Source organism: Falco peregrinus, chromosome 4 (genome assembly GCF_023634155.1).
Source record: "Falco peregrinus isolate bFalPer1 chromosome 4, bFalPer1.pri, whole genome shotgun sequence".
Lineage (NCBI taxonomy): Eukaryota > Metazoa > Chordata > Aves > Falconiformes > Falconidae > Falco > Falco peregrinus.
Window position 1 is genome coordinate 39874818 of NC_073724.1, and position 25330 is coordinate 39900147.

At 40.6% G+C, this 25330-nt stretch overlaps 1 protein-coding gene and 1 long non-coding RNA gene across 24 annotated transcripts in view; one reads left to right on the forward strand and one right to left on the reverse strand.

Annotated features, from left to right (window-relative positions):
• The first annotated feature begins 12784 nt into the window (after window positions 1-12784).
• LOC129784374 (uncharacterized) lies at window positions 12785-14341 on the forward strand. The gene is made up of 2 exons (XR_008747037.1): window positions 12785-12841; window positions 13468-14341. It is a non-coding gene; the product is annotated as an uncharacterized LOC129784374 (long non-coding RNA).
• CASK (calcium/calmodulin dependent serine protein kinase) overlaps window positions 13600-25330 on the reverse strand; it is a 226172-nt gene continuing 214441 nt past the window's right edge. For 15 of the 23 annotated variants that reach the window (XM_055803028.1, XM_055803024.1, XM_055803018.1 and 12 more), the window contains 3 exons: window positions 23481-23683; window positions 21202-21285; window positions 13600-15026 (listed from right to left, as the gene is read on the reverse strand). In XM_055803028.1, coding sequence (XP_055659003.1) covers window positions 14850-15026; window positions 21202-21285; window positions 23481-23683 — 464 coding nt within the window. In that variant the 3' untranslated portion in view covers window positions 13600-14849. Of the gene's footprint in view, window positions 15027-18874; window positions 18902-21201; window positions 21286-23480; window positions 23684-25330 lie in introns of all 23 variants that reach the window. The other 8 variants (XM_055803008.1, XM_055803020.1, XM_055803009.1 and 5 more) reach the window with 1 other exon arrangement.

A 25330-nucleotide genomic window follows, 5' to 3' on the forward strand; every position in this document is an offset into this window, starting at 1 on the left:
TTTCAAAGAGGGCTCAATGCTTCAGCAAAGGTGCCTTCGGTCGGGTCTGTTCACACCTGGTGGGGCCGGGCCAGCCATGAGCGAGGGTTGATGCCCTCAGCGTCAAGCCGCGCTGGCACCCCAGCGTGTCTGTGAACAACCCTGCCGATGGTCCCAAGCCTGCAGGGTAAACAGCTTCGGTCAAAGGCAGCATCAGCTCACGTGCAAAACAACTGTGCACTCCTGAACTGCTGGGGCAGCTGCTGCACGGAACAGGGAAGCTGCTTGTTTGCCTGCATATTTTGCCAGCAAAAAGGTGGCATCTCGAGCACCTTCAAGACACATGCCTTGGGGCAGTCTGCTTTGGTCTGCAACACGCTGTCCAAAAAGATTCACTGTGGTCTAATCAACAGCAGCAATTTCTAGAGGAAAGCTGAGTATGGGGAAAACAAAACCCTCCCTGTTGCAATAGCTCCACAGCTATCTGTAGCTCGACCACAGTTTCCCCCCAGGGAAGAAAGATGCCAGATGGTTTGATAAATGCCTATTTGACCTGTTCCGTGTACTAAATTCAATGAGTTTGGATTTCCAGGCTATTTATGAATCCATTAATCTTCTTAAGTGCTAAATTCATCTGTGTATTATAAAAGGCTGTTTTTCAAACCTAGTCCAGCCCAATGCTGTAGAGGCGTATTATGTTAAGGATGCCTTTACAGGAGCAGTATTTCATCCTGTCAGGGAAGGTTTATCAATAGGCTTGGCACAGATGGTAGGACATTGGGCACAAATGGTTGTATTTCACTCCCTATAAGTACGGATGCCAGTGAGTTAATTGCTTTTATAACCCACATTTTCATTTTCTACACTGAAATACATTAAAGCCGAAGATTGTCTTACTGTGCAATTGTTGAGTATGGCTTTCAAATTAATTAGTGCTTCAAAGATGCTTCTGCTTTATCTGCGAGAATGGTAGATCTGAATGTGAAGCGTCTTAAACCACAGATTTTAGCAGAGATTGTGCTGCCAGGTGACATTCAGGGGGACTGTATATCATATTTGACTGTGTGACAAGGGGTGTCTGTCGAGCTTTGATTTAAATGTCTCTTGTAGTCAAATACCCTCACTGCTTGCCCCAGAAAACTTTCCCTGTGCTGCTTTAATACAGCTGTGGCTACCTAGAAAGCGTGTGGCTGGCATCGTGCTTCACATAATGGGTTTCCAGCTTCCCTGCAGTAGCAGGGACAGACTTCATGCTCTCCTGTGCCAAAATCCTTCTCTTTCCTCTGAGTCGAGATCAACAATGTGCGTTTCCAGTGGTACAGACCATCTGGCACGTGAACACTCTGAGTCGATTAGGAAAAGTCTGTGAGCCTGTGCATTGCTCTTGCTTTGCTCTTCTCTCCTCTGTGTCACTTCTTCCTTGTAACTCTCTCTGCTCAGCTTGGGCATCATCTTTAGCGTGTGCTTACCTGGAAGAGCAGCAGCCTTCTGGGAAGGACAGCAAAGTATGACTGCTCAGGAGTCCTGACAGGACTTCAAGTGCAGTGAAAGCTTGTATTAGACTAGAAGTGCCCAGCTCATTCATTCATGCTCCTTGTTTCTAAGCTCTTAGCAAAGGGTTTGTTTCACTGTTTACGTGAGTAGGTGCCAACTTATAACTGCATTTTTTTTTGTTTTGAGTCTTTTGATTAGAAAGCAAGTTAAATTAGGGATCTACCTTTTGCATGTTTTTTTATTTTATTTTCTTAGACTAGACTCCTGCTGCAAAATTGTGCTTCAGCCGATAAACCTGAACCAGCTATTGGTTACAAGTCCATGGCTCAGAGTCCCTTCACAGATCAACGCTGTTTTCAAAATCTGCCTCTGGATTGAGACACCTCTGAAGATGTCACAGAACTGCAGGTCAAGCCCAGCTGAGAAAACAGTCTCAATTTAGACTGACTTCATGATGTCCATGTCACTGTGCCACGGGCTGAGGCTCTCATAAAGCAGGTTCTGCTCTAGGAGGGTGCAGTACTGCAGGACCTGAGGCTCTCCTGGGGCAAGAGAGCAGCAGAGGGGAGAAGTCAGGAGTGCAAGGAGTGCTTCATCACTGCTCAGGGCCACATCACCTGCCATGCTTCCTGATGCTGCTCCCACAGGAGCACACGGACATAAAAGCACCATGGCACAGTTGCACTCACATCCTCCAGTGCCTGGCTCTCCACGAGCTGGTGAGGGCAGACCCCTGATTGTAGAGGAATGAAGCTGGGTTAATTAACAATATACAGCTGTGGGCTGGCTTCAGGGGAGGTGGGTTGGCTGATGTGGATAAGGTACAGGTGTGGCTGGTTCCCGCTAAGTAGTTAAATAGCTCTAAGGGGCAGGGAAGAGGAGCAGTTAATGAAGAGAGGCCTGGAGGAAGCAGAAGGAGGAAAGAGAGGGCCCTGGAGGTAGGTGAGATAAGGAGAAAGATGCAGCAGAAGCAAGAAGCGGGGTAGACTGGCCTGAAGAAAGCATGAACAGTAGATGAATTATTGAAACCTTGTGGGGGTTTGGTGACTGTGCTGGGGCAGGGCACGGGAACTACTTATTGAAGTTAATCTAGTATGGGGTGGTAAAAGCCTTATTGCAGCTGGCTAGTTTTGAGAATGCTGTGACCTGATGGCCTGACAGTGATGGGGAGAGCATTAAATTAGTATTCATGTAGGTGTCTTTCAGCTGAAGCACTGTGATTCTGTGCATGGGGGAGGATGTTGTTCTAGCCCTCCCCCGTGATATCCTTGCAGTGGGGACCTAGGTTACAAAAACATTGCCCTGCACAGACTCCGCATCCCTGTCCTAGGTCAGACAGATGCTGGGGTAAGAAGCTGGTAAGAAACCTTCAAAGATATTTTTTTGGTAGATCAGTTGGTTTTGATTGCATTGACTGCCTGTAATCTGGAAGGCAGAGGAAATGGTTAAAAACTTATGCCAAACTGGTGTCTGTATGGAGTAACTACAAATGTTTCCAGCAAAGCCCCATCTGGGAGGGTGATGCAGGTGCTCTTCAGCCCTGCCCTCAGCATGAGGTGCCAGGAATTTACTCAAAGCAGTGGGGAGGGATGGTCGTGAGTTGCCTAGTGCCAGGACATACCTCCTGACTGAAGTTTATTCAGAGAGCTGGTGTACCCAGACCAAAGCATCTGAGATCCTGGGGAAGGCAATTTGTTTAATGTATGGTACTTGTTCATACAGCGCTCTTCACTGGTGCAACTGGGTTTTATGCTTTATCACAGTTGCTATGAATTTAAAAGGGAGAAGTGGTCAAAGTAAATAGAAAAAAGAAATTATTTGATTTTATATATCATCTCTTGGCCTCAGAATTCTGTCCCTGTGTTGCATTCCTCAGGGTTGTACTTGGTGTTTAACATGAATGCTGTTATGCTGCTTTTTTCTACCTTAAATTTACAGCTACTGCAGTAACCTCCTGTGAAGTGTAGCTATTGGCTATCTTGCTTATCTTGTGGTGTCTTACATTGTTTTTCTGCTTTGGAAAAGGATGTAAAGTCCAGGGCAAGAGGAAACACTCTAAATAAAGATAACCTTATTTAGAAAGGCAGCAGATGCTGGCCATCTGAGGCTTGAAAGCTTCATTGCTAATTTTAAAGTGGCTTGTTATGTATTTTAGCTAACTCTTGTCTTTACAACATCTTGCTGTGAGCTCTTAAAAAGATTATATCTTGATTTGTTGAGTTTTCCCCCGATAACTTTTTTGTGGTCACAAATGCAAGAGGAACAAAATCAACTGAGTTGAAGTTTCTTATTCCAGAAAATTGCTGTTCTTCCTTTGGAGTATGCAAAGCCTTGCAAGAAAATAGCTTGTAATTATCACTGCTGCCCCAGTGTGAGCTTCAGAAGACAAGGCTAGGTTGGGTAAGGGTTAAAAAAAAATGTTAGTACATGAAGCTTTTGTAGAGTCGAAGTATTGGTTTGTTGCACAAACACTAATAATATTGGCCCTTCCTTTCCCCTCACCCAAATCTGTTTGGACTCCACAGGTCTCTACAATCAATCAGCTGCAGTGACCTTTAAAACAGTTTTAAAAGAGCTTTATGGAAAATGTTAACCATGGAATAAAGACCATGAAAAATAATAATACAAAAAGCATCACAAGTATTACTTTAAAGAAAAACACATAGATAATTTTTAAGCATAACAAAATAATATTGAAAATGCATAAGGTCTAAGAAGCAACTGTGTCAGATGCTACCAAGCTGTTGGACATGCTTTAGATTTTACATGATGAGGAAGCATCTACAGGTAAAAACCTAAATATGCACAAGATCAGCACCAAAAGATCTCTTTGTCTTGGGGCAAAGCTGGTCTTTTAAACTCTAATATAAAGATGAATACAAATATGGCAAATAGATATTGCTGGACAGAGGAGATCTCGCCCAAAGCCTGATTTTGTTGACTGTGGTTAGTTGAACCAGTCTGATCTTGTGCTCTGTGGTTAGTTTTAGCCTTGAATGTGAAAAGTTCATTATTTCTGCAGTTTTTCTCACCTTTGACCTTCACCACATCCCTTGATTTTTTTTTAATTGTGCTTCCCTCTTCATATATCTTTCTTCTAAGGACTGATTTAGAATTAACCCTTAACTTGTACAGCATAATTCTTATATTCTCTATGAAGAATCCCAAGGCACTTTACAAAGACCTGAAACTTCTGTTATCTTTACTGTACTCACCCATCCTACAGTTTACTTTACGTGCATATCCTATTTATTTGCTTTTTGGACTAACAGCTAATTACACTTGTGCTTGTTCAGTATCTAAGATGGGGGGGGTTTTGATCTGTGACAGGAACTTCTTGATGTAGCTGTAGGTTTACAATGAGACAGGCTTAAGGTGTCCTTCTGCCCCTGTCTTGTTTCCCCCACCCTCCTTTCCTCAATTACAACTTGTTCCTCTTCTGAGCCAAAACTGGCCCGTGCCCTCACTGCACTGCTGCAGCTGGGCTGGCCATGCTTGAAACTGCACCACCGAGATGTCCCAGTTAAAAACAACAGCTGCCCCCTCCCTCTTCTTTTGATGGTTAGGAGCTCAACTATTTCCCCTAAGTTGTTGTGACCCAGGTTGGGCATAAGTGGGTTAAACTGGGGATAATAAGAAGGAAATTGCTATATCTGAAAGGGGGACAAGCGAAGTTGGAAAGTTGATGCTCAATTGCTGGCTTGCACCATATGATTTGCTCATGCTGGCATGGATCTGGTGCAAAGGTACAGGGAGAAGTGTTTATTTTTTCAGGACCCAAATTAACATTTAAGAGTTTAAGAATCACTTCAGCTGAATAGACCCTATGCTATAGTTTAAGACACACCATAAAAATGTTCTCAATCTAGGACTTCTGTCATCAGCTGTACTTGGTGCAAACAGCTTTTTTTGAAGTTGACATCATTGCAGCTTGTTTGCCTCCTTCCAAATGCCCCCTGAAACAATATCTGAACAGCCTCTAAGTTGGTTACTTCTGTGCTTTAATTAAAATGATGAGCAACAAGTAAACATCTAACAACTGATACAGTAGTATAGCATTTCAGCAGCCACATGGACACAAACCTCACAAGTCTGAGAACCTTGCCTCTGAGCGTTGTGGAGAGGGCTGTGCCAGTGGGCTGTTAACCCCTGGAGATGGGTGAGCAGTTGTGGAGGAAGCAAAGTGGGGGGCTGGGAGCAGCCACGGCTCCCTCCACACTGTGGGCTGGCTCCTGCACCCTGTCTGGGGAGCTGCCTTTCCTCCCCCGTAATCCCTGCTCCTCACAGCCCTCCTGGAGCAGGGGGTGGGGGGCAGGCAGCGAAATACAGGCAGCAAAGTCTGGGTCCAGCAGGTGTTTGCTCTCACTCTGGATGGGTGAGATGGGATTATGCAGGGAACTGTGTAGGACATGCCTGTAGCCGAGAGGACATGGACTGTGGGCATTAATTTTTGAATAATGGTTTTATTTTTCCAGTTTCTATTTTGCTTAGACTGAGGGCTAACTCCCGGGTACAGGGACACAGTAGGGAGGATAGGTCTACGGAGGCTTGGGTGTTGTGAGAGCAGACAAGGGACCGAGCAAGGTTCCCTCGCTGCAAGCAAGGAGGCACTGAGCACATGGTGGGGTGAGGATCTGCCAGACTCACAGCAAACTGTGTCATGCAGGCAAGTGTAAAAATACATGTAGCTTAGTGGGGTTTTACTTCTGGGTTTTTGATGAAAACAAAGCTGAGTGTACAGTACCAGGAGTAGGCAAATGTGATAAATCAGTAAGAAAGGACAACTAGCTGTGCATATAAATTGAGATGGAGCTGGCAGTAGCAATTCCTCACCATGCTGAATGATTATGTCTCAATGTGCTGTGACAATAAGATATATATCAGACACTATGTGGACAGGCGCATTTTTGAAGTATGAGACTGACAAAGAGTCAGAAGACAAAGTATAGAAATAAATTATAAACTTGCAATCAGACGAAGCTTGTTGTAAATATCTGTGCTGAAAACAGGTGACTGATTATTTTAACAGGCAAAAAGTAGCACTGAAATTTGTGGATGCAGAATTTTTTTAGGCCAGTAAAGCTTAAAGTAGGTTTTGATGAATTCAAATTTACTTGAAAGTCAAGTGATTTGGAGGAATGTGATAGATAAACAGATGTTGACATATGTAAGGTAATACATATCTGAAGGCACAACCTGGACTGCTCACAGGCATGGCTGGGCTCTTGGGGGAAGAAAGACCTGAGAATTGCTGGGAAGGGCTGGTAGATCAACTGACATAAACTAAACAAAATGCTGTAACAGACTGGGACAGGAGGAATAGCAAATATGCAATAGACTATTATGCCTTTTAGTAGGACATTCTGATCTGGAATATGTGCAGCTTATGTTTTGACACCTCAGAAAAAACACAGCAGAAATAAAGCTTGGTGACAGAAGTAAATGAGACAAGTCATGGAACTAAGATTTCTCATTAGCCAGGACTGAAAAGATTGGCTTTGTTTAGAAGGAGAAACCTAGAAAGTCTTGTGGGAGCTATGAAACTCCCTTCGTCTCCCTTGAAAGCATCTGAGCAAGCTCGTTAACCAGTGCTGCACAGACAAACTAATGATCACAAATTCTAGGGACGAGTGAGACATCTCTGCTCTGTGCCACAGGGTGCAACAACCTTCACCAGAGGATCCCTAGGGTGTGGAGGTTCACTTTGATTCATGGGGCTTTTCTACTTTCTTCTTCCTAGCTGTCCCTTCTAGGAGTGGAACTGGGTTTCCCTGTTCTTGGCTCGGACCTTGTCTGTGGTGGGTCCTGTAGCAACTTCTGACAACCATTATAACCCAGTTTCAACTGCGGATGCTGTGACACCTGAGGTCCAGCTTAGGACACATCTGGCCCAAGGTTAGAAATGCACAGAAGGTGATCCCACTCCCAAGGCCCTGTGTCAACTGTTTGTCCATCAGGACTGTAAAATTTGCTAATCTAGTCATATTGATGCATCTGAATCTAATTTAATCATTAATTAATATTGTTCAATCCTCACTGAGAAAGTAAACAAGCATAACAGACAACCAACTGGTTTTAGTTAAGTAATGACATATGAAATGTCTGCTGTTACTACACTAGCATAAACAAGTTTGCTTACCCCTCAGTGCGACGGCTGAAACAGTGTTAGGAATACAGGTTTCAAATAGAATTAACTTTGTAGCTCCATTCAAAGACACTGGACCTTTGTAAGAGTGCTGTTTGGGTGAGAAAGGAGGTGACAGAAGAGCAGGGACAACATCCTAGTTAGCTACATGCTGCTCTCACAATGGGTTAAAAATCCCATCTCAGGAGGGATTCAGAAGACACGCAGCAACCAGAAGCTCTGGCTGAAATTTTGTTTCCAGAGTTCCCCACTGGCCCCCAAGTTCCCTCTTGTAAGGATGGTTGGCCTTAACCCAGGCTCTCCCCACTCCTTCTGAAGCTTTGTACGCAATGCTTGGTGCACCTGCCTTGAGCTGGCTGCTGGCACAGGAATGAATTTCTCTTTACACAACCAGTTCACAGGACAATGATCTGAGTATGTGTGTGGTTTTTTTTTTTTAAAAATGAAACGTACTTTAGTGGATTTCCAGTCACTGTTTTCATTCTAATCTTCTCTCACTTTATTTAGTGTAGGTAGGTGTTTTGATCATTTACTTTGCCCTCAATTCCCCCAGACACCTCGTCTTCTCTTTCTAAAAGACATATTCCTTTCCCTTAGTTGTCTTCTACTTACTAGGTCCTGACTAAACACAGGAATACAAGATACAAGCCCCTGTGATATTCCAATATAATGGTATAATTCTAATAGACTTTTATTACAAAATTAAACATAAGACAAATTATTTTAATACCATAGATTAAATATAAAATGTATTTTTATGATAAAAACTATAATAGAAAATTGTTATGTTATATTATGTTAGTGGTGATGCTACAGGTTGAGCAAGTTGAAAGTGATGCTTAGAGAAGGGGATCTGGACTTCCTAGACCGCCCTTTATAAAAAAAAAAAAAGCTACTGGAATGGGCTAGTAGCCACCAACACAGCAAATACTCTGGGCTAGATACAATGTTTCCAAAATCTCCTTAGGTATCTAAATTGTTGAATTTAGTGAAAAACGACTGAGCTTTTAAAATACTTCATTTCTGTGTCAGCCTGGGATGGATTCTTCAGCATTCAGTACTATGTGCTATAACACTGTTGTAAGCTGTAACATTTACCACTGATGAAGATAAAATATTCTATGAAACTATTAATTGATCTCTTCCCTCCTCCACAGCTCCCTATGTTTAATACAGAGATGAATCTTCAAAGACCTTTTGTAAAAAGGATACCAAGTAATACAGAGGGGTAAGACAGGTTTGCCAGCTGCTAGAAAAACACACCTTAAAACCAAGTTTCTGAGTGTGATGCCACTCACTCCTCTTCCCCCCCATCACACAAAGATGGACCCAAGTATAAGAATTCTACTACTTTGCATCTATTTAAGTTTCTTTTCATACATTCAATGAATTAGTCCCATAGCAGATCTGGGCATGGGTTGATGCTATGGAGTTTTCCCTACTGTTGTGTGTCTCTTTTAAAAGCCTGGTCACACTTTTGATATATTCCCTGATTTAACTGTGACATTTAGCACAATCCATATGTTATCCCTGGTATTTTCAGGACTTGCCCCACCACCATGACCATCTTGCAAAAAACAGTGAAGGTGAAGACTCCATCTGGATGGTCCACCATACAGAAAAAGACCCATGTTTCAGTATCAAGATGAGTTACATTTAAAACCAAGCAAATTCCTCCCTTCCCCTTGGGTATTTCCTTTACGCAGATAGAAAAATTAGCTGTTGTGTGGGATATGAAGGCATGGACCCCAAGTGAGATCCCCCATTGCATACATGAGTGCTAGTTAGACACAATTGCTTATCCACCCAAGTTCTGCTCTGGAACATACCTACATGCAGCAAAGCACCTTTGCAACCAGTTCACACTCCACCAAGCTGTTCCTCCATGCTCATCTGAGGAGACATCTTCTTCCCTGATACTTAAGTTGTGGAAGGCTTTGGGCATGCCCCTCATTGCAGAGAGGTGTGCACATAATTAATTTGCAGGTGAGCTCAGAGCCAGATTTAGTGCTAGTTGCTCCTTTGCTACATTTTAAAGGCATAACCACTCTGCAACAGAGCACCCAGGAAATGAACATAAGCCTTTTCTCAGAAAGGGCCCTTACACTATTGCTACTGATAAGGGAAAATTTGCAATTGCTTTGCTAATATGCAACATGAACTCTTTTAAGGATACAGTGTGGATTGTTTAGTTATCTTCCACAACACAAAACCAGGCTCAAATTGCATATTAATTATATGAACATATGGTAGATATGTAGCTAAATTTTAATTTGCTTGTTACTGATCTTCCCATGGAAGTTGTTAAGAAGAAATACAGCAGAATGCACGGACATATATATATATATACACCCTTCCTTTATTTTTTTCTTAGAAAGGTTAAGACTACATGAAAAATGATAAAATCTTCTGTCTAAAATCTTAACTGAGATTACAGCTGCAGGAAACTTATTTCCAAGGTAAGAATTAATTATTTATGTAAGGTACAGGTCTAGGGAAGAGCCTTTAAAAGCCTTTTAACCCTGAGGCTAAATCGTAAGAGGTCAAAACACTTCTGTACTTGCTTCAGTCCAGCTTTCACAGGATTGAGCAGAAGACTGCTAAAAGACACTTAAGAGGAAAGAAGTAAAAATTACTGTAGGTGCACTGTGTGTATCAGCAAATGAAAAAAACCCCGCATGGTAACCATTCAAAGGGGAACTGGCTTTGTATTTTTTGTGTAGCATTACCAAAAAGAGACACTCTTCTAACTTAAGCTTGTGTACTCATCCTTCATCATATGCACACCATGCACAATCATTCAGAAGTTACTTCTGCCCTGCTTGCCTACGATATATTTCCTGTTGTGCAGATATTTTAATTTCTATGTGACAACTTGGCATAATGTGTATCAGTCTCCTTGCTAAGAGTTACGGGTATCTTTTAGCTCATTAAAAGTGGTGAAAAAACTAGTCTGAGACACAGGGTTATTAAGAAAATGAATATGCTTTACATAATGAAACCAGACTTTTGTGGTGTCTGCTTCAGCTCATGTTCTGTCCATTTATCTTCTAAAAACATGACTCTTACTCAAGTCAGTTGAGAAATGTACTTTTCCTGTAGTTTTCACAAATCCTCTTCTACAAAGTATTTTAAAGCCTGAAACTGAGTTCTAACTGCCTTCATTAAAGATGTTGAGAACTAATTGCAGTGGAACAGAATGGGACCACAACTGTTCGCACCAAATATTTCAATCTAGATTTGCAAAAAACAATGTGAGCTGTGGTAGCATTTCCAAGATTTTGTTTAAATAATGCCACTCTGAATAATTTCCTTAGGTAAAAGAATAAAAAATTAAGAAATAATGAAGTTGGTCTACACATTCCTAATGGCTCTAGTATCCAGTTCTTGAAGTACACATACCAGTTCAATGCTGCTCAAGCTGTAACATCTCATCTTCTGCGTTGCCCTTTCAAAATCAACTGAGTAAACTTGCTCATCAAGTTTCTGAAGCAGGTAGCGATATTTTCATTTAGAGCCTAGTGGCACAACATCTTTTTTGAACCAAATAAAATAAAACCAAAACAAATGCTGAAACACATGGAAAAATTCAGTTTTGTTGATGAGATTAAAAATGTCTGTCTGATTTGCAATAGTGGCATACTGTGGGTTGCATGACAGCGGCTGGGATTGTCTAAACTAGGTTACCATTTCCATGCAATAATCTTACCACTCTGAGACATTGAATAACCTAGTGTACTTTTATTAAGTCAATGGAAGCAGATGTTAATGAACATTTATTGGACCAACTTAACACCTTGAAATCACAGGCATCAGTCAGACTGAGAGGCAGCATACTGGTAAGATCAAGTTTTCTTTACAAATCTATGAGCCCCTGTACAAAAATAAAGTATAAAAGGGGCAAACAGAAATATTTGTTTCTTCCCAATCCCAGGGCTATTTCTGAGGTCACATTCAGCATAAATTTAGAGAAGTCCAAGAGGTACTCTAAATTATGCAGTGATATTTACAGTACTAGGATGACCCTTCTCCAGTTGGAGATTGAAAGAAAAAAAATCATTAATATTAGCTCTGCACCTGCATGAGTCTTCCCTATGCAAGTGAAGCTTCCAGCTGAATTTACGGCAGCCTTTTGCCCTCTATGTACCACACAAATACCAGATGCACCAGAAGGGTTTGGGCAGGGCAGGAGGTGTGGATCGGGCAGACCGAGGAGTCCTGGGCTTGCTCTGTGTTTCCTGGGACTGTGCTGAAACCGCTTCATGGAGCTCACTGGGCTGTGTGGTTCAGCTGTACTTAAAGCCTAGGGGGGTTTCCAAGTTAATCTTTTGCTACTGAAGGCTCCTACAAGGAAAACAGTCTGTGGTAAAGAGGAGGCAGGACAGTATGCTGACTGATGGGCTTTACAGTTTTTGTCTCTCGATAAAAGGCTATACAGTGAGAATAAAAGAAACAAAACTCTCCAAGTTAGTCTTTCTACTGTGTAGTATTAACTGAATGGTAGGACCATTTAAGAAAAGCCTATTAGTTACATTAAATCACTACTTACTGTCATCTACATAAGGCAGAAGTACCCTCATGGGCCTTGAGTTTTCTTTCCTTACAGGCTGGATACACAGAAACTCCAAGAAATTCACATTGAGTCAAAAGTGTGTAGTCAAAACATTTATGGTGGACTAGACCCAAATTATCAAAATTACTTTACCTGTTTAATGTCATAAACATTTGAGATGAAGAATGTGTCACTGAAGTCAGACACCAATGCTTATCAGAGAAGTAGTTTGTACTTCTAACATCAGAAACACTCCACTGCTTGAGTTTTGGTAGGTCTTCCCATCTTTGTGCTTTACTGGGAAAAGAGGTAGTTCTGAGGGAGAATGAACTTGCCCCTCTGATGCGCTCAGCTGGTGTGTAATACTGCTGCTGCAACAGCTGATCTACACAACACCTGCTAGGGTTCATCTAGAACTAAAATAACACGGCACGGCTACTTGAAAAATCACCTCTTACTCAATAGTTCACACCTATCCCCCTGTTCAGGGACTAAATTCAAAACAAGACGAGCAGCTACTATTACTCTGATAGGTTCCCTCTACTTGCTGGCTTGCTTTCGCGAGGCCCACACAGATAGTTTCTCATCAGTTTGTTTCCAGCACTCCACAAACTACAAACTCAAGGGACTGGGTTGCAGTCACACAACTGTGATTCCAGCTGTAAGTGTAAGTGGGTTCCACAGGTGGATCACTCTCCCTCCTGCACTGCTGGGTGCAGGCTGCTCTGCTGTGACTGCTGCACGAAATAAACTCCTTGCCTGACCTGGCTAGCTGGGCCTAGATTTCACCTAAGGATTTTAGAAGAATAGAGATTTGACTGTCTGACTTGCAGTAGGAGTAGGCAGGAGAGAACCAGCAACCTATGTACTTCATCATAGTTACCCCTATGGTAAAGGTTTGCATGTGAGAACCTTTTCTGATTACATGTGCAGTGGTCCCAAACAACTGGAACAGCCCATGGATCAGTCACAGCTGACGGTTCAACTCTGAGGATAAATCCTTTGAGAATACTGTATCATTTTAATCTAAACACTAAACTTCATACTATACAACAGCACAGCCAACCAAGCTTTGAAAATAAAGGGCTTGAAGGAACACTGTATTTCTGACAACTAAAAAGAGGTGGCAATGCTTGCTTCTGTTAACTGTTTTCAGAATGAAACGCAAACCACCTGGGCCAGCGAGACCATGAAGAAGGAAAACAAAACAGCAGATCAGCATGTGGTTAGATTTTCTTACTTGGCTCTGCTCTAATTCTAAATTAGTTGAACGTGTGCTGGTACAGGCGGAGCAGAGCCCTGGAACTGATGACAGGCTGTGCCCCCACAAGGGCCTTCCCTTAACTGGCTTTAAGAAACCTTTTCTCACTGCATGAGTCACTGATTTGTTCTTGAAACTCCCTGCAATGAAATGAAGGACCCAAAAGCATTTAATTGTTGAACACATAAAAGGAAGTATATTTAAAATAAAAAAAATTGGTCAGACTGTAGAGTCAATTACCATTTTTAAAGGAATTTACAGGGCTGTTGTAGATGAGTCTTTTGGAATAGTCAGTTTATCGCAGTGCCTAAACTGGTTTCTTCATTGCACAGTATTTTCTTTTAAAATGTGTGCATTTTTAAACAATTACATACATATTAAAAATCAGCATTTCTTTGCTTAAACTTAATTAAAACGTTAATACTCTCAGACAACACAGATCTGAAATGGTGAAACCAGTAATTGCCCCCTCCCACCTTACAACAAATTAAATTGAGACAAAATTACAAACACATTTCACTACATGATTATTATTAATAAAAATCAGTTTGGTTTTTTTTTTTTTTTTTATAAAGTTGCCCAAAATGCAAGGGATGTGCATAGGTTTACAACTCAGTCAGAATAATATTTTACTTTATTCCCTTGGGTACGTGTTCCCATGAACGGAATGTACTTTGCTGTAGATTACAGGTTTTATCAACACAGATACACCAACGGCATGAACGCTTGCGACTGTCCACATGCATTAAGAGTCAAGACCCAATTTCAAATTTCTAAAAGTTTTACATAGTTCTTCAAAGAGACAGTATCACATTATCTGGATGTTACACAAAAGTACTTAAAAACACTATCCTAGGAAAAAAAAAGCAAAAAAAGGCCTTTAAAATTAATGAATTTGTTTCGTAACCACTAGACTAATTACTTCAAATAAATAAAGGAAAGCAAAGTATTCCAATCCATAAAATCAGACTCTAAAAAGAATGTAGTGTTCCACCCCCAAGGTAAGGTAACAGAATCATATTATTATTACTATTAAAATAGATTATAGAAAGCAGCATCTATTTTGTGCAGTTTTTAGGGGCCCTTGAAATAAAAAGCTATGATTTCCAAAAATATAACATTCCAAAGGACTGAATAATACATATATTTAAAGATACATTTTATTAAAGTTGAGGAGAAATGATTAAAAAAAGATACTGTCTCTTTAAATTAGCATTTAATTTTTTTCCCCCTCCTCCTATCTATTCGGACATGACAATAATTATATTTTAGGTCACACTACATCTAGGTAGTCTCTAGGGGCCAAGACCTGTTGATACAAGGTCAATAACGAAGAGGTTTTCCATGTATGAGGTGGTTCCCAGTAATGACAGATTTTTAATTTTTAATTTTTTTTCCTCAATTCTCTCGTGATCGGTCTAGTAGACCCAGGAGACCGGGACCCACTGTGAGGCTGTACACACAAGCTCGATGGCTTCCTCCAGGTGCCTGATAGTTTCATCAATTTCATTGTTGATAATTGTTAGGTCAAAGTAGTGTGCATATGTTCTCTGTAAGATTTCAGACTCCTTCTGCAGGCGCTGAAGAGATTCATCCTGTTCAGCAGTCAGAAAAGAAAATGGGAGAGAGAGAGAAGTTGGATCCTTTTGTACTCTTCTACAACGGATTTCTAACCATTGCTTATAGAGAAGGAAAAGGGCAAAAAACAGGCCTTGGGGAGGCCCAGGCAGTTTAGATCCCCCACCTAAATCTATGGAAACCACAGAGGAGAACTGGCACAATTTCTCTCTTGAAGCTGACACTCAAACAGCGCTCAGTTATTGACATTACTTGAGACAAAACACAAGCCTAGCAATAAAAGGCAAGGCAGAGGATGGAAGCTTAGAAAAGCAGTACAGACATGAGCAACAGAGACCATATACGAATAAAACGTACGAAGTGCACAAATACGAGCTATTGGGCCTACGGCCAGGTAAGAACATGAGAAACAGGAGAGGGCATATTGTCAGGGATCAGCTGTTGCTGGATTTGGTAATGATTTCAGTCTTCTGGGTCTACTTCCTTTGGTTCAGTCCTCTGGGTCTACCCATTTACTGACAAGGAAGTTCTCATTCCGCGTTACCCTGTAGTTCCCGTTTCAGAGCATTTCCAGCATCTCCGAGTGCGAGCTCCTGAAGATGAGCCATGCAGCCCGCCCTCCAGAAGGGCCAGCCACAGCAGGCTGATGCTCTCCATGGCTTTGTGCCAATGTCCTTACAGAACCAAGTGCATCCCACTTTGCGGGTGTGCTGCGGGACTCTGCACAGCCAGCAACGCCACAGCGACAGGCTTGGTTAGCGAGGTCTGCCCTTCTGAGAGAGCAGGATTGCAAAAGGCTCTTCTTTCTAGGGCTCTGCAGCAATTACAAGTTTGGATACCCTTCCTGCAAATTCCCGTAGAAATTAAAGAATAGTAACTGGCTGCTTTCAGGAACCTTGAAATAGCCACAGGAAAGTAATCAAGTCCTTCCTGTCCCACAGATTTGGGGTGGAGATGGGGCAAAATTACACATGAACACTATAGACTCCTACTGCTCTGTAGTATCTATCTATAGGGTCACCCTAATTATCAGTCAACTGGGATACACTTTATCATGACAAGAGTTTTAGGCTGCAGGAAATACAGGCACAGTACCGATAGCTGTTTTCACAGGAAATTATTCTGGGAACAGAATTTTATCCAGCTAGTAAGAGACTCCTTTCCTCCCCTTTACCCAGCTAGTAAGAGACTCCTTTCCTCCCCTTTTTTTCTGTTTAAACTTCCCAAGTATTTGTAATGATGGTGACAAGTTGCTGTAGAACAGTGGCTTTCAGGTCCTCTGTAGGGAAGAATCTGTGCTGAGACAGTTCTCCTTCCCTGTAGCAACAAAACCAGCCACTTCTGGAGAAGTTCTGTACCAAAGTTACAGTTCTACTTCTCCCCTGAAGCTGCAGCCTCAAATGAAGGGGGGATGTCGCCTTCACTTGATAATCACTACAAATTTCATTCAAAGTTAGACAAATATTCCTCACGTGCTTCTGCACAAGGGATGCTCCTTGTATGAACCATTATGCATCTAGAACTTCCACAGAAAATACCAGTGCATGCAAATTTAATTTATGCTATTAACAAATTGGGCAATATGGATCAATACTAATATTAAATATTTTTGTGGAGCATTTCAAATGGCCCAGTGTCTTTAAGCCAAAATCTTTGTTAGGTAAACTGTCAACTTCTCATAGATTCCAAAAGAGACATCAATTCATATCAGCAGAGGATATAAACTTTTCTGCTTAAATTAACCTACAAACGAAAAGAATTCATACTTGCCAAGCAGAATATTTTCAGTGATTTAAACATCTCTAGCTAAAGGTTAATTTTATATTTACAGCCAGTCTTACCAAAATCATATCGCACCTTTAAAAGTTTTAATCTCATGTCACAAAGCTAATAGTACCTGAAAAACCCCCGTGAGGCCTTAGAACTGTTAAGTCATATTTAGCTTTTTAAATGCTATTCAGATTTCCCAAGTGTCATCTTTACCTACAAGTATAAGAATAAATTTTTCTCAGTAAAGCATCTATCTTACTGTGACTGACAATAAAAATCTGAAAACCTTAGATCTATCTCATCTTAAAACAAACAATGGTAGGCAGAGAAGTATGAATACTAATATTTACCTTGTACACATAGATGTCACAAAACTAAGTGTTTCAAAAATTCATTAAATTTTAATGTTTTCCTGACTTAGCTTCTCCTAAAGCCAACTTTACTGGGATCAAAGTGGGTTGTATTTTGGAATATCTAATTTCATAGCCTGTTGGAAATGTAAAACATTATTTCTATCATATAATTTTAGGGGCAGTAATAAGTCTGGGACAGGCCACTGGAGCAGTTTTCAAATACATTCAAACCTTCTCAAGCTCTGCAAAAAGAAAAAAGCTTACAGTTCTTGACTGACCAGATTTCACCTGTTTTTCTGATAAGAGTATCTATTTGTACATTCAAAACCATGCCAGACTTGGCCAAGTGTTTCTTCTGTGTCTATAAGTCTTAAATACCAAAATTCCCACTTCCTCAAAATTTTTGCTGTAGGAAGTTCCTCTCCATTTCTCTAAGATTTCTTAATTAAAGTTTGAATAGTGAACATCCCAGCTCATTCTCGAAGATCTCTCTAGCAGTTGGGCTCTCAATAGGGTCAAGAAAAAGGATATTTATCAAAATGTTCAGGTACCCGCAGCCAGACAAATGAATGGGCACAACTTCAGTCATTTCACATTTAGGAGCAGAACATCTGTCTTTCCTTCTTCCCTCAGCTCTCTGCAATATGCATTTTACACAGGTCTAGTTGCAGCGCGTTCACTACGGGAACAGACTTTTTCTTTCCCATCACTAGAATTCAGTTCACTTTCCTAATCTTCTCTCCTTCTCCACCATAGCTGGGACAGGAAGGAGTGAAACATGACTTTTACTCATGAAATCTCTCCCATGTGCATAACAGCTGCCAGTGATACTTTTGGTCTCTGAAGGCTGGGTTTTTTGGCTTTAAAGTAGATAAAGACAATAGCTGCCACTTGTGACAGTCAAAGCACAGCCTAAAAAATTACTAATACTCCCTCCTAAGGCTGTGAACAATGTATACACACCATCCAGGCCTTTGACAATTTTGCTCTGACAGAAATTCTCCTCAGTTTAAACAGCTGTCAGACTGCAAACTTCTGAAGAAAAATTCCTTTTATTGTTTGGCTGTAGGAAGGGAGGAAGCATAGCTAAAATCCAGAAGAATTTGGCTCAGTGACTATTTACACATCTCAATAAAGATCTAGATCAAAAAAGTGGAGCCTGTCAACTCCTCTGCTGCTGTCTGGGCATTGGGAGGTGGAAAACAGCTGGAGGAAAGAGGAACTACTCCCACGTTTCCTGATATGCTCTCTCCTCTCTCTGTTTTAGCACAGCAATAATCTGATTTAAGTTTCCCTTGTGATTAGACAGGTGGGTATGCTCTGGGAGATTTCCTATATGATGTAAATTGGTTTTGCATTTTGTGGAATTGCTCATAGTGCACTGCTATACTCAGTTGGAACGTGTAATATTTTGTCTCCTAACTCTTGCTGTGTGGTCCTCGATTATTGAGATAGTTTGTGTGGTCCACAATAGGCTAAAGTGTCTCAAGAGAGACACTTTTAAGATCAGGCCTCTGCACTGATTTTATCACGAAGTTCAGATGTTCAGCTGTAAGAGTAGAAATTTTGCGCTCTAGTTTCTTTTTACTAGCAGATAATTTTGGTGCAGATATCTGAAGTCATTATTACATTGAATTTTTATTCCAATGGTGAAAGTAATGTTGAACGGGAACGAGCATATCTACATTCTAGAACTACTGAAATAACCAGGACTACCTTGTCAGCCCCTAGCTGGTACTTACAGGCAATTTTCTGCACCATTTTGGCAGCTATGTACAATTAGTACGAATGCAGGAAAATGAAAAGAAAAGCAAAGATGAAATTTAAGAAAACATAAGGGAGGAAAAAAGGAGAGTCATTTACAGAAGTGTCTCAAAAAGCGTTAAGTAAAATAAAAAAAGCAGGATACGAGGATAAACAGAAAGGGATATTCATTACGCAAATGAACTTTTTCAAAAGGAAGAATGAATGGGAAATATGAAACACACACTCCACCCTTTGCTGCCTCGCAGGTTGCTAACACACAGACGATTTGTGTATCTCCCTTCATGCAGCCCAATAAACCTTTGAAAATAGGATCCTGTATTCGAGTAAGGTCTGTTGCTGTTACTATTTCCTGCCCCTCCCTTTCCTTAAGTTTAATTGATTCAGAAATTAGCACACTTTAAAAGTGAAGTTCAGTGATCAAGTGCCTGAGTGAAACCCTCCATGCACAGAGACTTCAGTCACAAGAGCATAAAATAAAGACATAGTCTTACAGCACAAATGCAAGTATTTACAATATGGTACTTCTACTAATATTTCTTTGGCATGAACAAATACTTCCCCACTGCTGCTATAAAAACTACATTTCTGTCCTCATCCCAGCGTACCACGGGAAAACATTTTCTCCCTCATATGAACTGTCCCAGATGTCTCTGCATTATAGCCTACAGCTGGAAGATTAAAAGTTAAATACCACTGGCAGATGAGTGAGGCCAAGGAAGACTATTTGGGAGCTGAGACACAGGTATGGAGGCAACAAACCCAGGCAATTACATAATTACACAGGGTACTTGGCTGCCTGAGTGCTGCTGCAAGCACAATGCTTGCTTGCCACATCCTAAGAATGATTCTAATTATTTTTAAGTGATGCCATCCCATTTGCCTGCACAAAGGCAAATTCAGTATAGAATACAAAACACTAGCATTTTCCTCAAGATCGTACTGATTTACAGCGTATGCCAACACCAGCAGTTAGACAAACTGTCACTTCACTAACACTGTAAATTGTGATGCTCTGAGAGATCTTCGTCTGTACGCTTGTGACGTTTACCAGTTAGGGTATGGGTCCATAAGACACAGTGAAATGACATCACTTACTGCTGTGAAACTTAAAAGATCTAAAAGATACTTCCTCTCCATCCCATCTCTCTTCCTGGCTATATGGTTTCACTACTTGTTCTGGTTGGCATTGGTGCTTGTCAGAGCCTATGTGAGCTGCTTGAAAACTGACAAAAATCCAATTTAGAGCTAAAGTAGCTTATTAAAAGATCTGGTAAGTGCCATAGTGAGTGCAGACTGGCAGTACATGTCCCAGAAGCAAGTTAATCGCTCCCTTCAGCAACAGCGAACTAGTAGAATGCCTCTGCTGCCAGTATAACTGCAGCTCAAGGCCAGTAAGTTTCAGTCTTCACTTGCTATTTCCATAATCATTCAGGGTATTTGCATTTACATATGTTTGTCTTGTTCCTTATTTTCCTGCAAGCCTCTGCAGTAATATCATAGTTTCATACTTTTGATACTGTAATTACATTTCTATAGAAACAGGCTGTAGAGACAGGGCTTCTGACTATTTTTGCGTGACCAAGGAGGCATCTAGGAGATTTGGAACAGATTCATGGTCAAATCCAATTGATTAAATACCTTAATATGGTTTCAAAAAGGCTGAGCAGATAAAGTGTATAAATACTGTCTGCCCTGTTGTGAGCTAAATCCAGAATTGCTTGATACCATCTTTGAAATCAGTAGCAATCTGCAGAGCAGATACTCTATAAAAACTAAGTAGGAAATTCAGAATGTAGACCTGCATGAACACTTAACATTATTCCACAAGCAATTACCCACTTAGCCAAAGCTCCAAATTCTTAGAGAACAGTCTTTGAAATTAATGGGTCTATTTCTGATATAATTTGCTGTATAGAAAAAATACTAAAGATAAAGGTGGAATGACCGCACAGTCACACACACCCATTTCTTCAGTTCAGGCTAGCTGTAACCTAGTGCTAGCATTGCAACTTGTAATTGAGTAATTGTGCTAATGATCTGCTGAGGGTTTGGAAATAGGGAACGAAACAAAAGATGTATTTTTAGAATATATCATATGGATCCTCCAACTTGTAGTTCATAGTTTCAATTAGAAAAAATCAGTTAATAACCAATTAATACATCTCGATCAACTTAATGCTACCATACAACTGTCTTTCTGCCTCTCCATTTACAAAGAAACAATTAAAGAGTCTTATCTGCATATCTGAATCTCATCCTTAATGCTGTGTCTGATAAGACATTAGATTGCAACACGTCATACCTCATTAATGCCTGGGGTAATAGTAGGTGCAGCAATAAAAACAACAAAAGGAGCAAACTCTGCAGTTCTCAGGACCTTCAATGCCTAGGTGAAAAAAAATCAGATACTTTAGAAGAATCTCCCAACAATCAACGTGAAATAAGGTAAGTCACACAAGCAAAAGATACAAAATCAAGATTTGCCACCACTGGTATTTGTTTTTAACTGATCTGGAGTCAAGACCTTAGTAATACAGACACTTCACTTTTTGCATTATTTTACATTTTTGGTGGTCAAACTGTATATCTATCCTTAATTAAAGTGAGTTTTCATGACAATGAAAGCTTTAGCATCTTCAGAGAGGCTCTTCCCATACATTCTCAGAGTGCAGAATTCTGTCTGCATTTAAACTGAATGATTAACACCAGGTAAAAAAATCAGTCATGCCATAAACAGGGGAAGGAGCCAACTGTATTTTAGAATAAATGTTGATTAGAGTATCATTTTTGTCTGACTTTTTCTACCTACTAACGTTTTTTTATTACTATTTTCTGAAACAAATGAAAATGTGATGTGAGGGGTTCAAAGTTTTTAAAAAGTAAGCACAGTGAAGTGTTCGTAAAGTGAGCGTAACACTAATTCAGTACATGCAGCACCAATCCCCTGAACCAAGTCTATGCAAAAGAAAAGAGTTTTCATTAAAAAGTTGACTTAGTCATAATTTACTGAGTAACACACAGAACTGCCATACGTGAAACTTTGGTACAGATTCCAGCTCGACTGAATTGCAGAACATCAAGTAAACACACCTCAGCTGAACTCAAATGGATAGACAAGATAAAGCAAGACTATTAAAGGTCAGTCTTTTTTTGCTCCTTCCGCTTCCTGTCTTCTCCGAAGTTTTTTATTAAGAAAAAAACCCCAGAAACACCAACCCACAATCCACTCTTATTCCAAGCTAAAGAGGTTTTAATCTCCCCTGCTTCAAACGCACCTATATATATAATCTTTGCCAACCTCCTCCAAATAAGAGATATACCCGATACGTGAAAGTCAAGAAAACTCACATAACTAAGAGTACCCAAGGGAAAACTGGCAAGTGGTATAAGATAACTAGGAATAAGTCCACAAACAGGCTGTCCTTATTGAGCTGAGATGGATGCATAAGGGTACTGGTTAAGAAAGAGGTTCGCTAGACACGTGCTGGAGGAACTGTAGCAAAGGTGGCTGTTACGAAATGTAAATATATTCCAGTAAAGATTAAAATGGCTTCTGAGAATTGTAATGCTTCTGAATAATGCAAGTTGAAAAGGTTTATCAAGCGAGTTTGCTTTCAACAGCTGTTCCATTTCCATTTGAACTAACTATAAATACTGCTCTCCCTGAAACCTTTAAGTGTGTTTTTTTATTTTTCAGAACAGCATCACACTGGCATACTATGTGAACTGTCCTAAATAATTTAGTCAGGTATCTTTTTTCTGTTATGAAATTCTGAAAGAATTTGAACTTCTTGAATCCATTCACAAAGAAGAAAGATGGCAGCAAATTTAAACAGATAACACTGTTTCCTCCCATTTCCTTAAATCCGCTAGAATAATATAAACATCATGTTTGCCCATATTCATGTTGTTCCACTTACCAAAACACATCCCTGTGAACTGGAAGTCATGACTACATGGATGTTTCAAAGGAAATGTATTGAGTTTTCCACTGAAGATTTAATATAATGGATGAACAAACTATAATTTTTTCCTTCCTGCCCTCCTCTGTAAAGTGTGACACCGCAACACAGAAAGGAGTTTATAAAGTAACAACACTGATCTGGTCATTGTGCAAATAGGATCAATATCGGTGATTGACCCCAAAAGCTTCTGACCATGCTCAATAGTGTTATGGAGCCAAGAGTCTGTTAGGAGCAAGATTACACTCTAATATAGCAGCAAAGAAAAATTTTTGAAAATAGCGAAACATTACTCCTGGCAGGCAATGAAAATAACTTGTTTTGATACATTTCACTGGACATGAAGCTAATACAGTAAAACGTTTCATGGAAAGTAGATTTTTCAAGCTACAGTGGTTGCATACCAAACTAAATGATGAATTTGTTTTTGCTCTATTTCTTCTAACAAGATGATTATTAGAATTCCACTTTACAGACTGATACCTTGGTGTTCCAGGGAGTTTTGTTCCACATTACTGTATGCATTACTTATCTAGTGTGCAATCAATAAAAATAAATATATCTCAATAAAATAAGGTTGAACAATTTGTGATGAGTTCCTCTACGTCTAATTAGTTACCTGAGGCTCTACATCAAGTATTGCAATTAGTCCCTGCTCATGGATCTTTCGTATTGTTTCCAGTTTTGTCCCATACATTGCATCCTCATGGCTGCCATATTCCAAATATTCATTGTTTGATATATCCTGCATCATTTGGTCATGAGATACAAAGTAGTAATTTTTCCCATTTTCTTCATCTTTCTTTGGAGGTCGGGTTGTGTCTAAAAATACAAAATACAAAACACTTTTAGTACAAAAGCAATATTAAACTTATATGTGGCTTTTTGTTTGGTTTATCAATACTTATTGACTGAATGACGACCTGTCAAATAACATACAGAACAATGAAGCACAAGCTTGAGGCAGGCAGAATGACAGGGGCTGGGAAAAGCAGGAATCTGGGGGATGCATGTTGGGAAAAGTGGAGATGAAGGGATGTGGAAAAGGTAAAAATCAAAACATAACAGAGGAAGAACTGAAGGTCATAAATAACCTTTACCTGGTCAAGACTATGAGACTCTATCAGCTGCTTTCAACAGCAAAGGCCAGATCTTACAGTTTTTAGAGTTTCTAAACAATTCAGTTAACATCTCCATTCTACCCCAGGGGCCAGTAATGGGCCGAATCCTGTTCAACATCTTCCTTAGTGATCTGGGTGATGGGGCAGAGTGTACACTGAGCAAGGATGCCAATGATACACAACTGGGAGGAGTGGCCAATACACCCGAGGGTCATGCTGCCACGTCCGGACGGACCTTGACAGGCTGGAGAAACAGGTTGACAGGAACCTCATGAAATTCAGCAAGGGGAAGTGCCAAGTACTACGCCTGGGGAGGAACAACCCCATGCACAAGTACATGCTGGGGGCTGACCAGTTGGGAAGCAAGTCTCCAGAAAAGGTCTTGTGGAGGGCCCTGGTTAACACTCAGTTGAACACGAGCCAGCAATGTGCCCTTGTGGTTAAAGAAGGCCTAAAGTATCCTGGGCTGCATTAGACAAAAGTATTGGCAGCAGGTGGAATGAAGTGATTTTTCCCTCTATTCAGCACTGGTGAGGCCACACCTGGAGTGCTGTGCCCAGTTCTGGGCTCCTCGGTACAAGAGAGACATGGATATACTGGATAGAGTCCAGTGAAGGGGCACTAAGGAACTGAAGCATCTCTCCTATGAGGAAAGGCGGGAAGATCTGACACTGTTTAGCCTGGAGAAGACAAGACTCGGGGGGATCTCATCAATGAGTAAAAATATCTACAGTGAAGGTGTAAAGAAGGAACCAGTCTCTTATCGGTGATACTCAATGACAGGACAAGAGGTAACGGGCACACACTGAAACATGGGAGCTTCCGTCTGAATGCAAGGAAACTTGTTCACTGTGAGGATAACTAAGCACTGGAATAGACTGCTCAGACAGGTGGTGGGGTCTCCATCCTTGGAGATACTCAAAAGCCACATGGACATGGTCCTGGGCAAACTGGCTGTGGGTGGCCCTGCTTGAGCAGGAGGGTTGGACGAGATGATCTCCAGAGGTAGGGATCTCAACCATTCTGTGATTCTGTATGCCATCTGTTCCTCTTTTCCCCACAGGCATGCTGATATCCACTTGCTTCTCTCTCTTCTAATATCCCCTCACAAATTGATTTACTCTCATATTTTTCCACTATCATATTTATGTTGGTGACATATCTGAAACACATCTCTTCCCAATCTGATTCCGTATCTTCCAACAACCCTATCATAACTTCAAAGAAAGTATCAAAAAATTGAACTCATCTTCTATTTTTAATTATACCTATTACTGTTCTGAGGATTAATTAGCAATCTTCTGAGGATTAATTAGCATATTTCAAAGATGAAAAGTTCTATATAAAT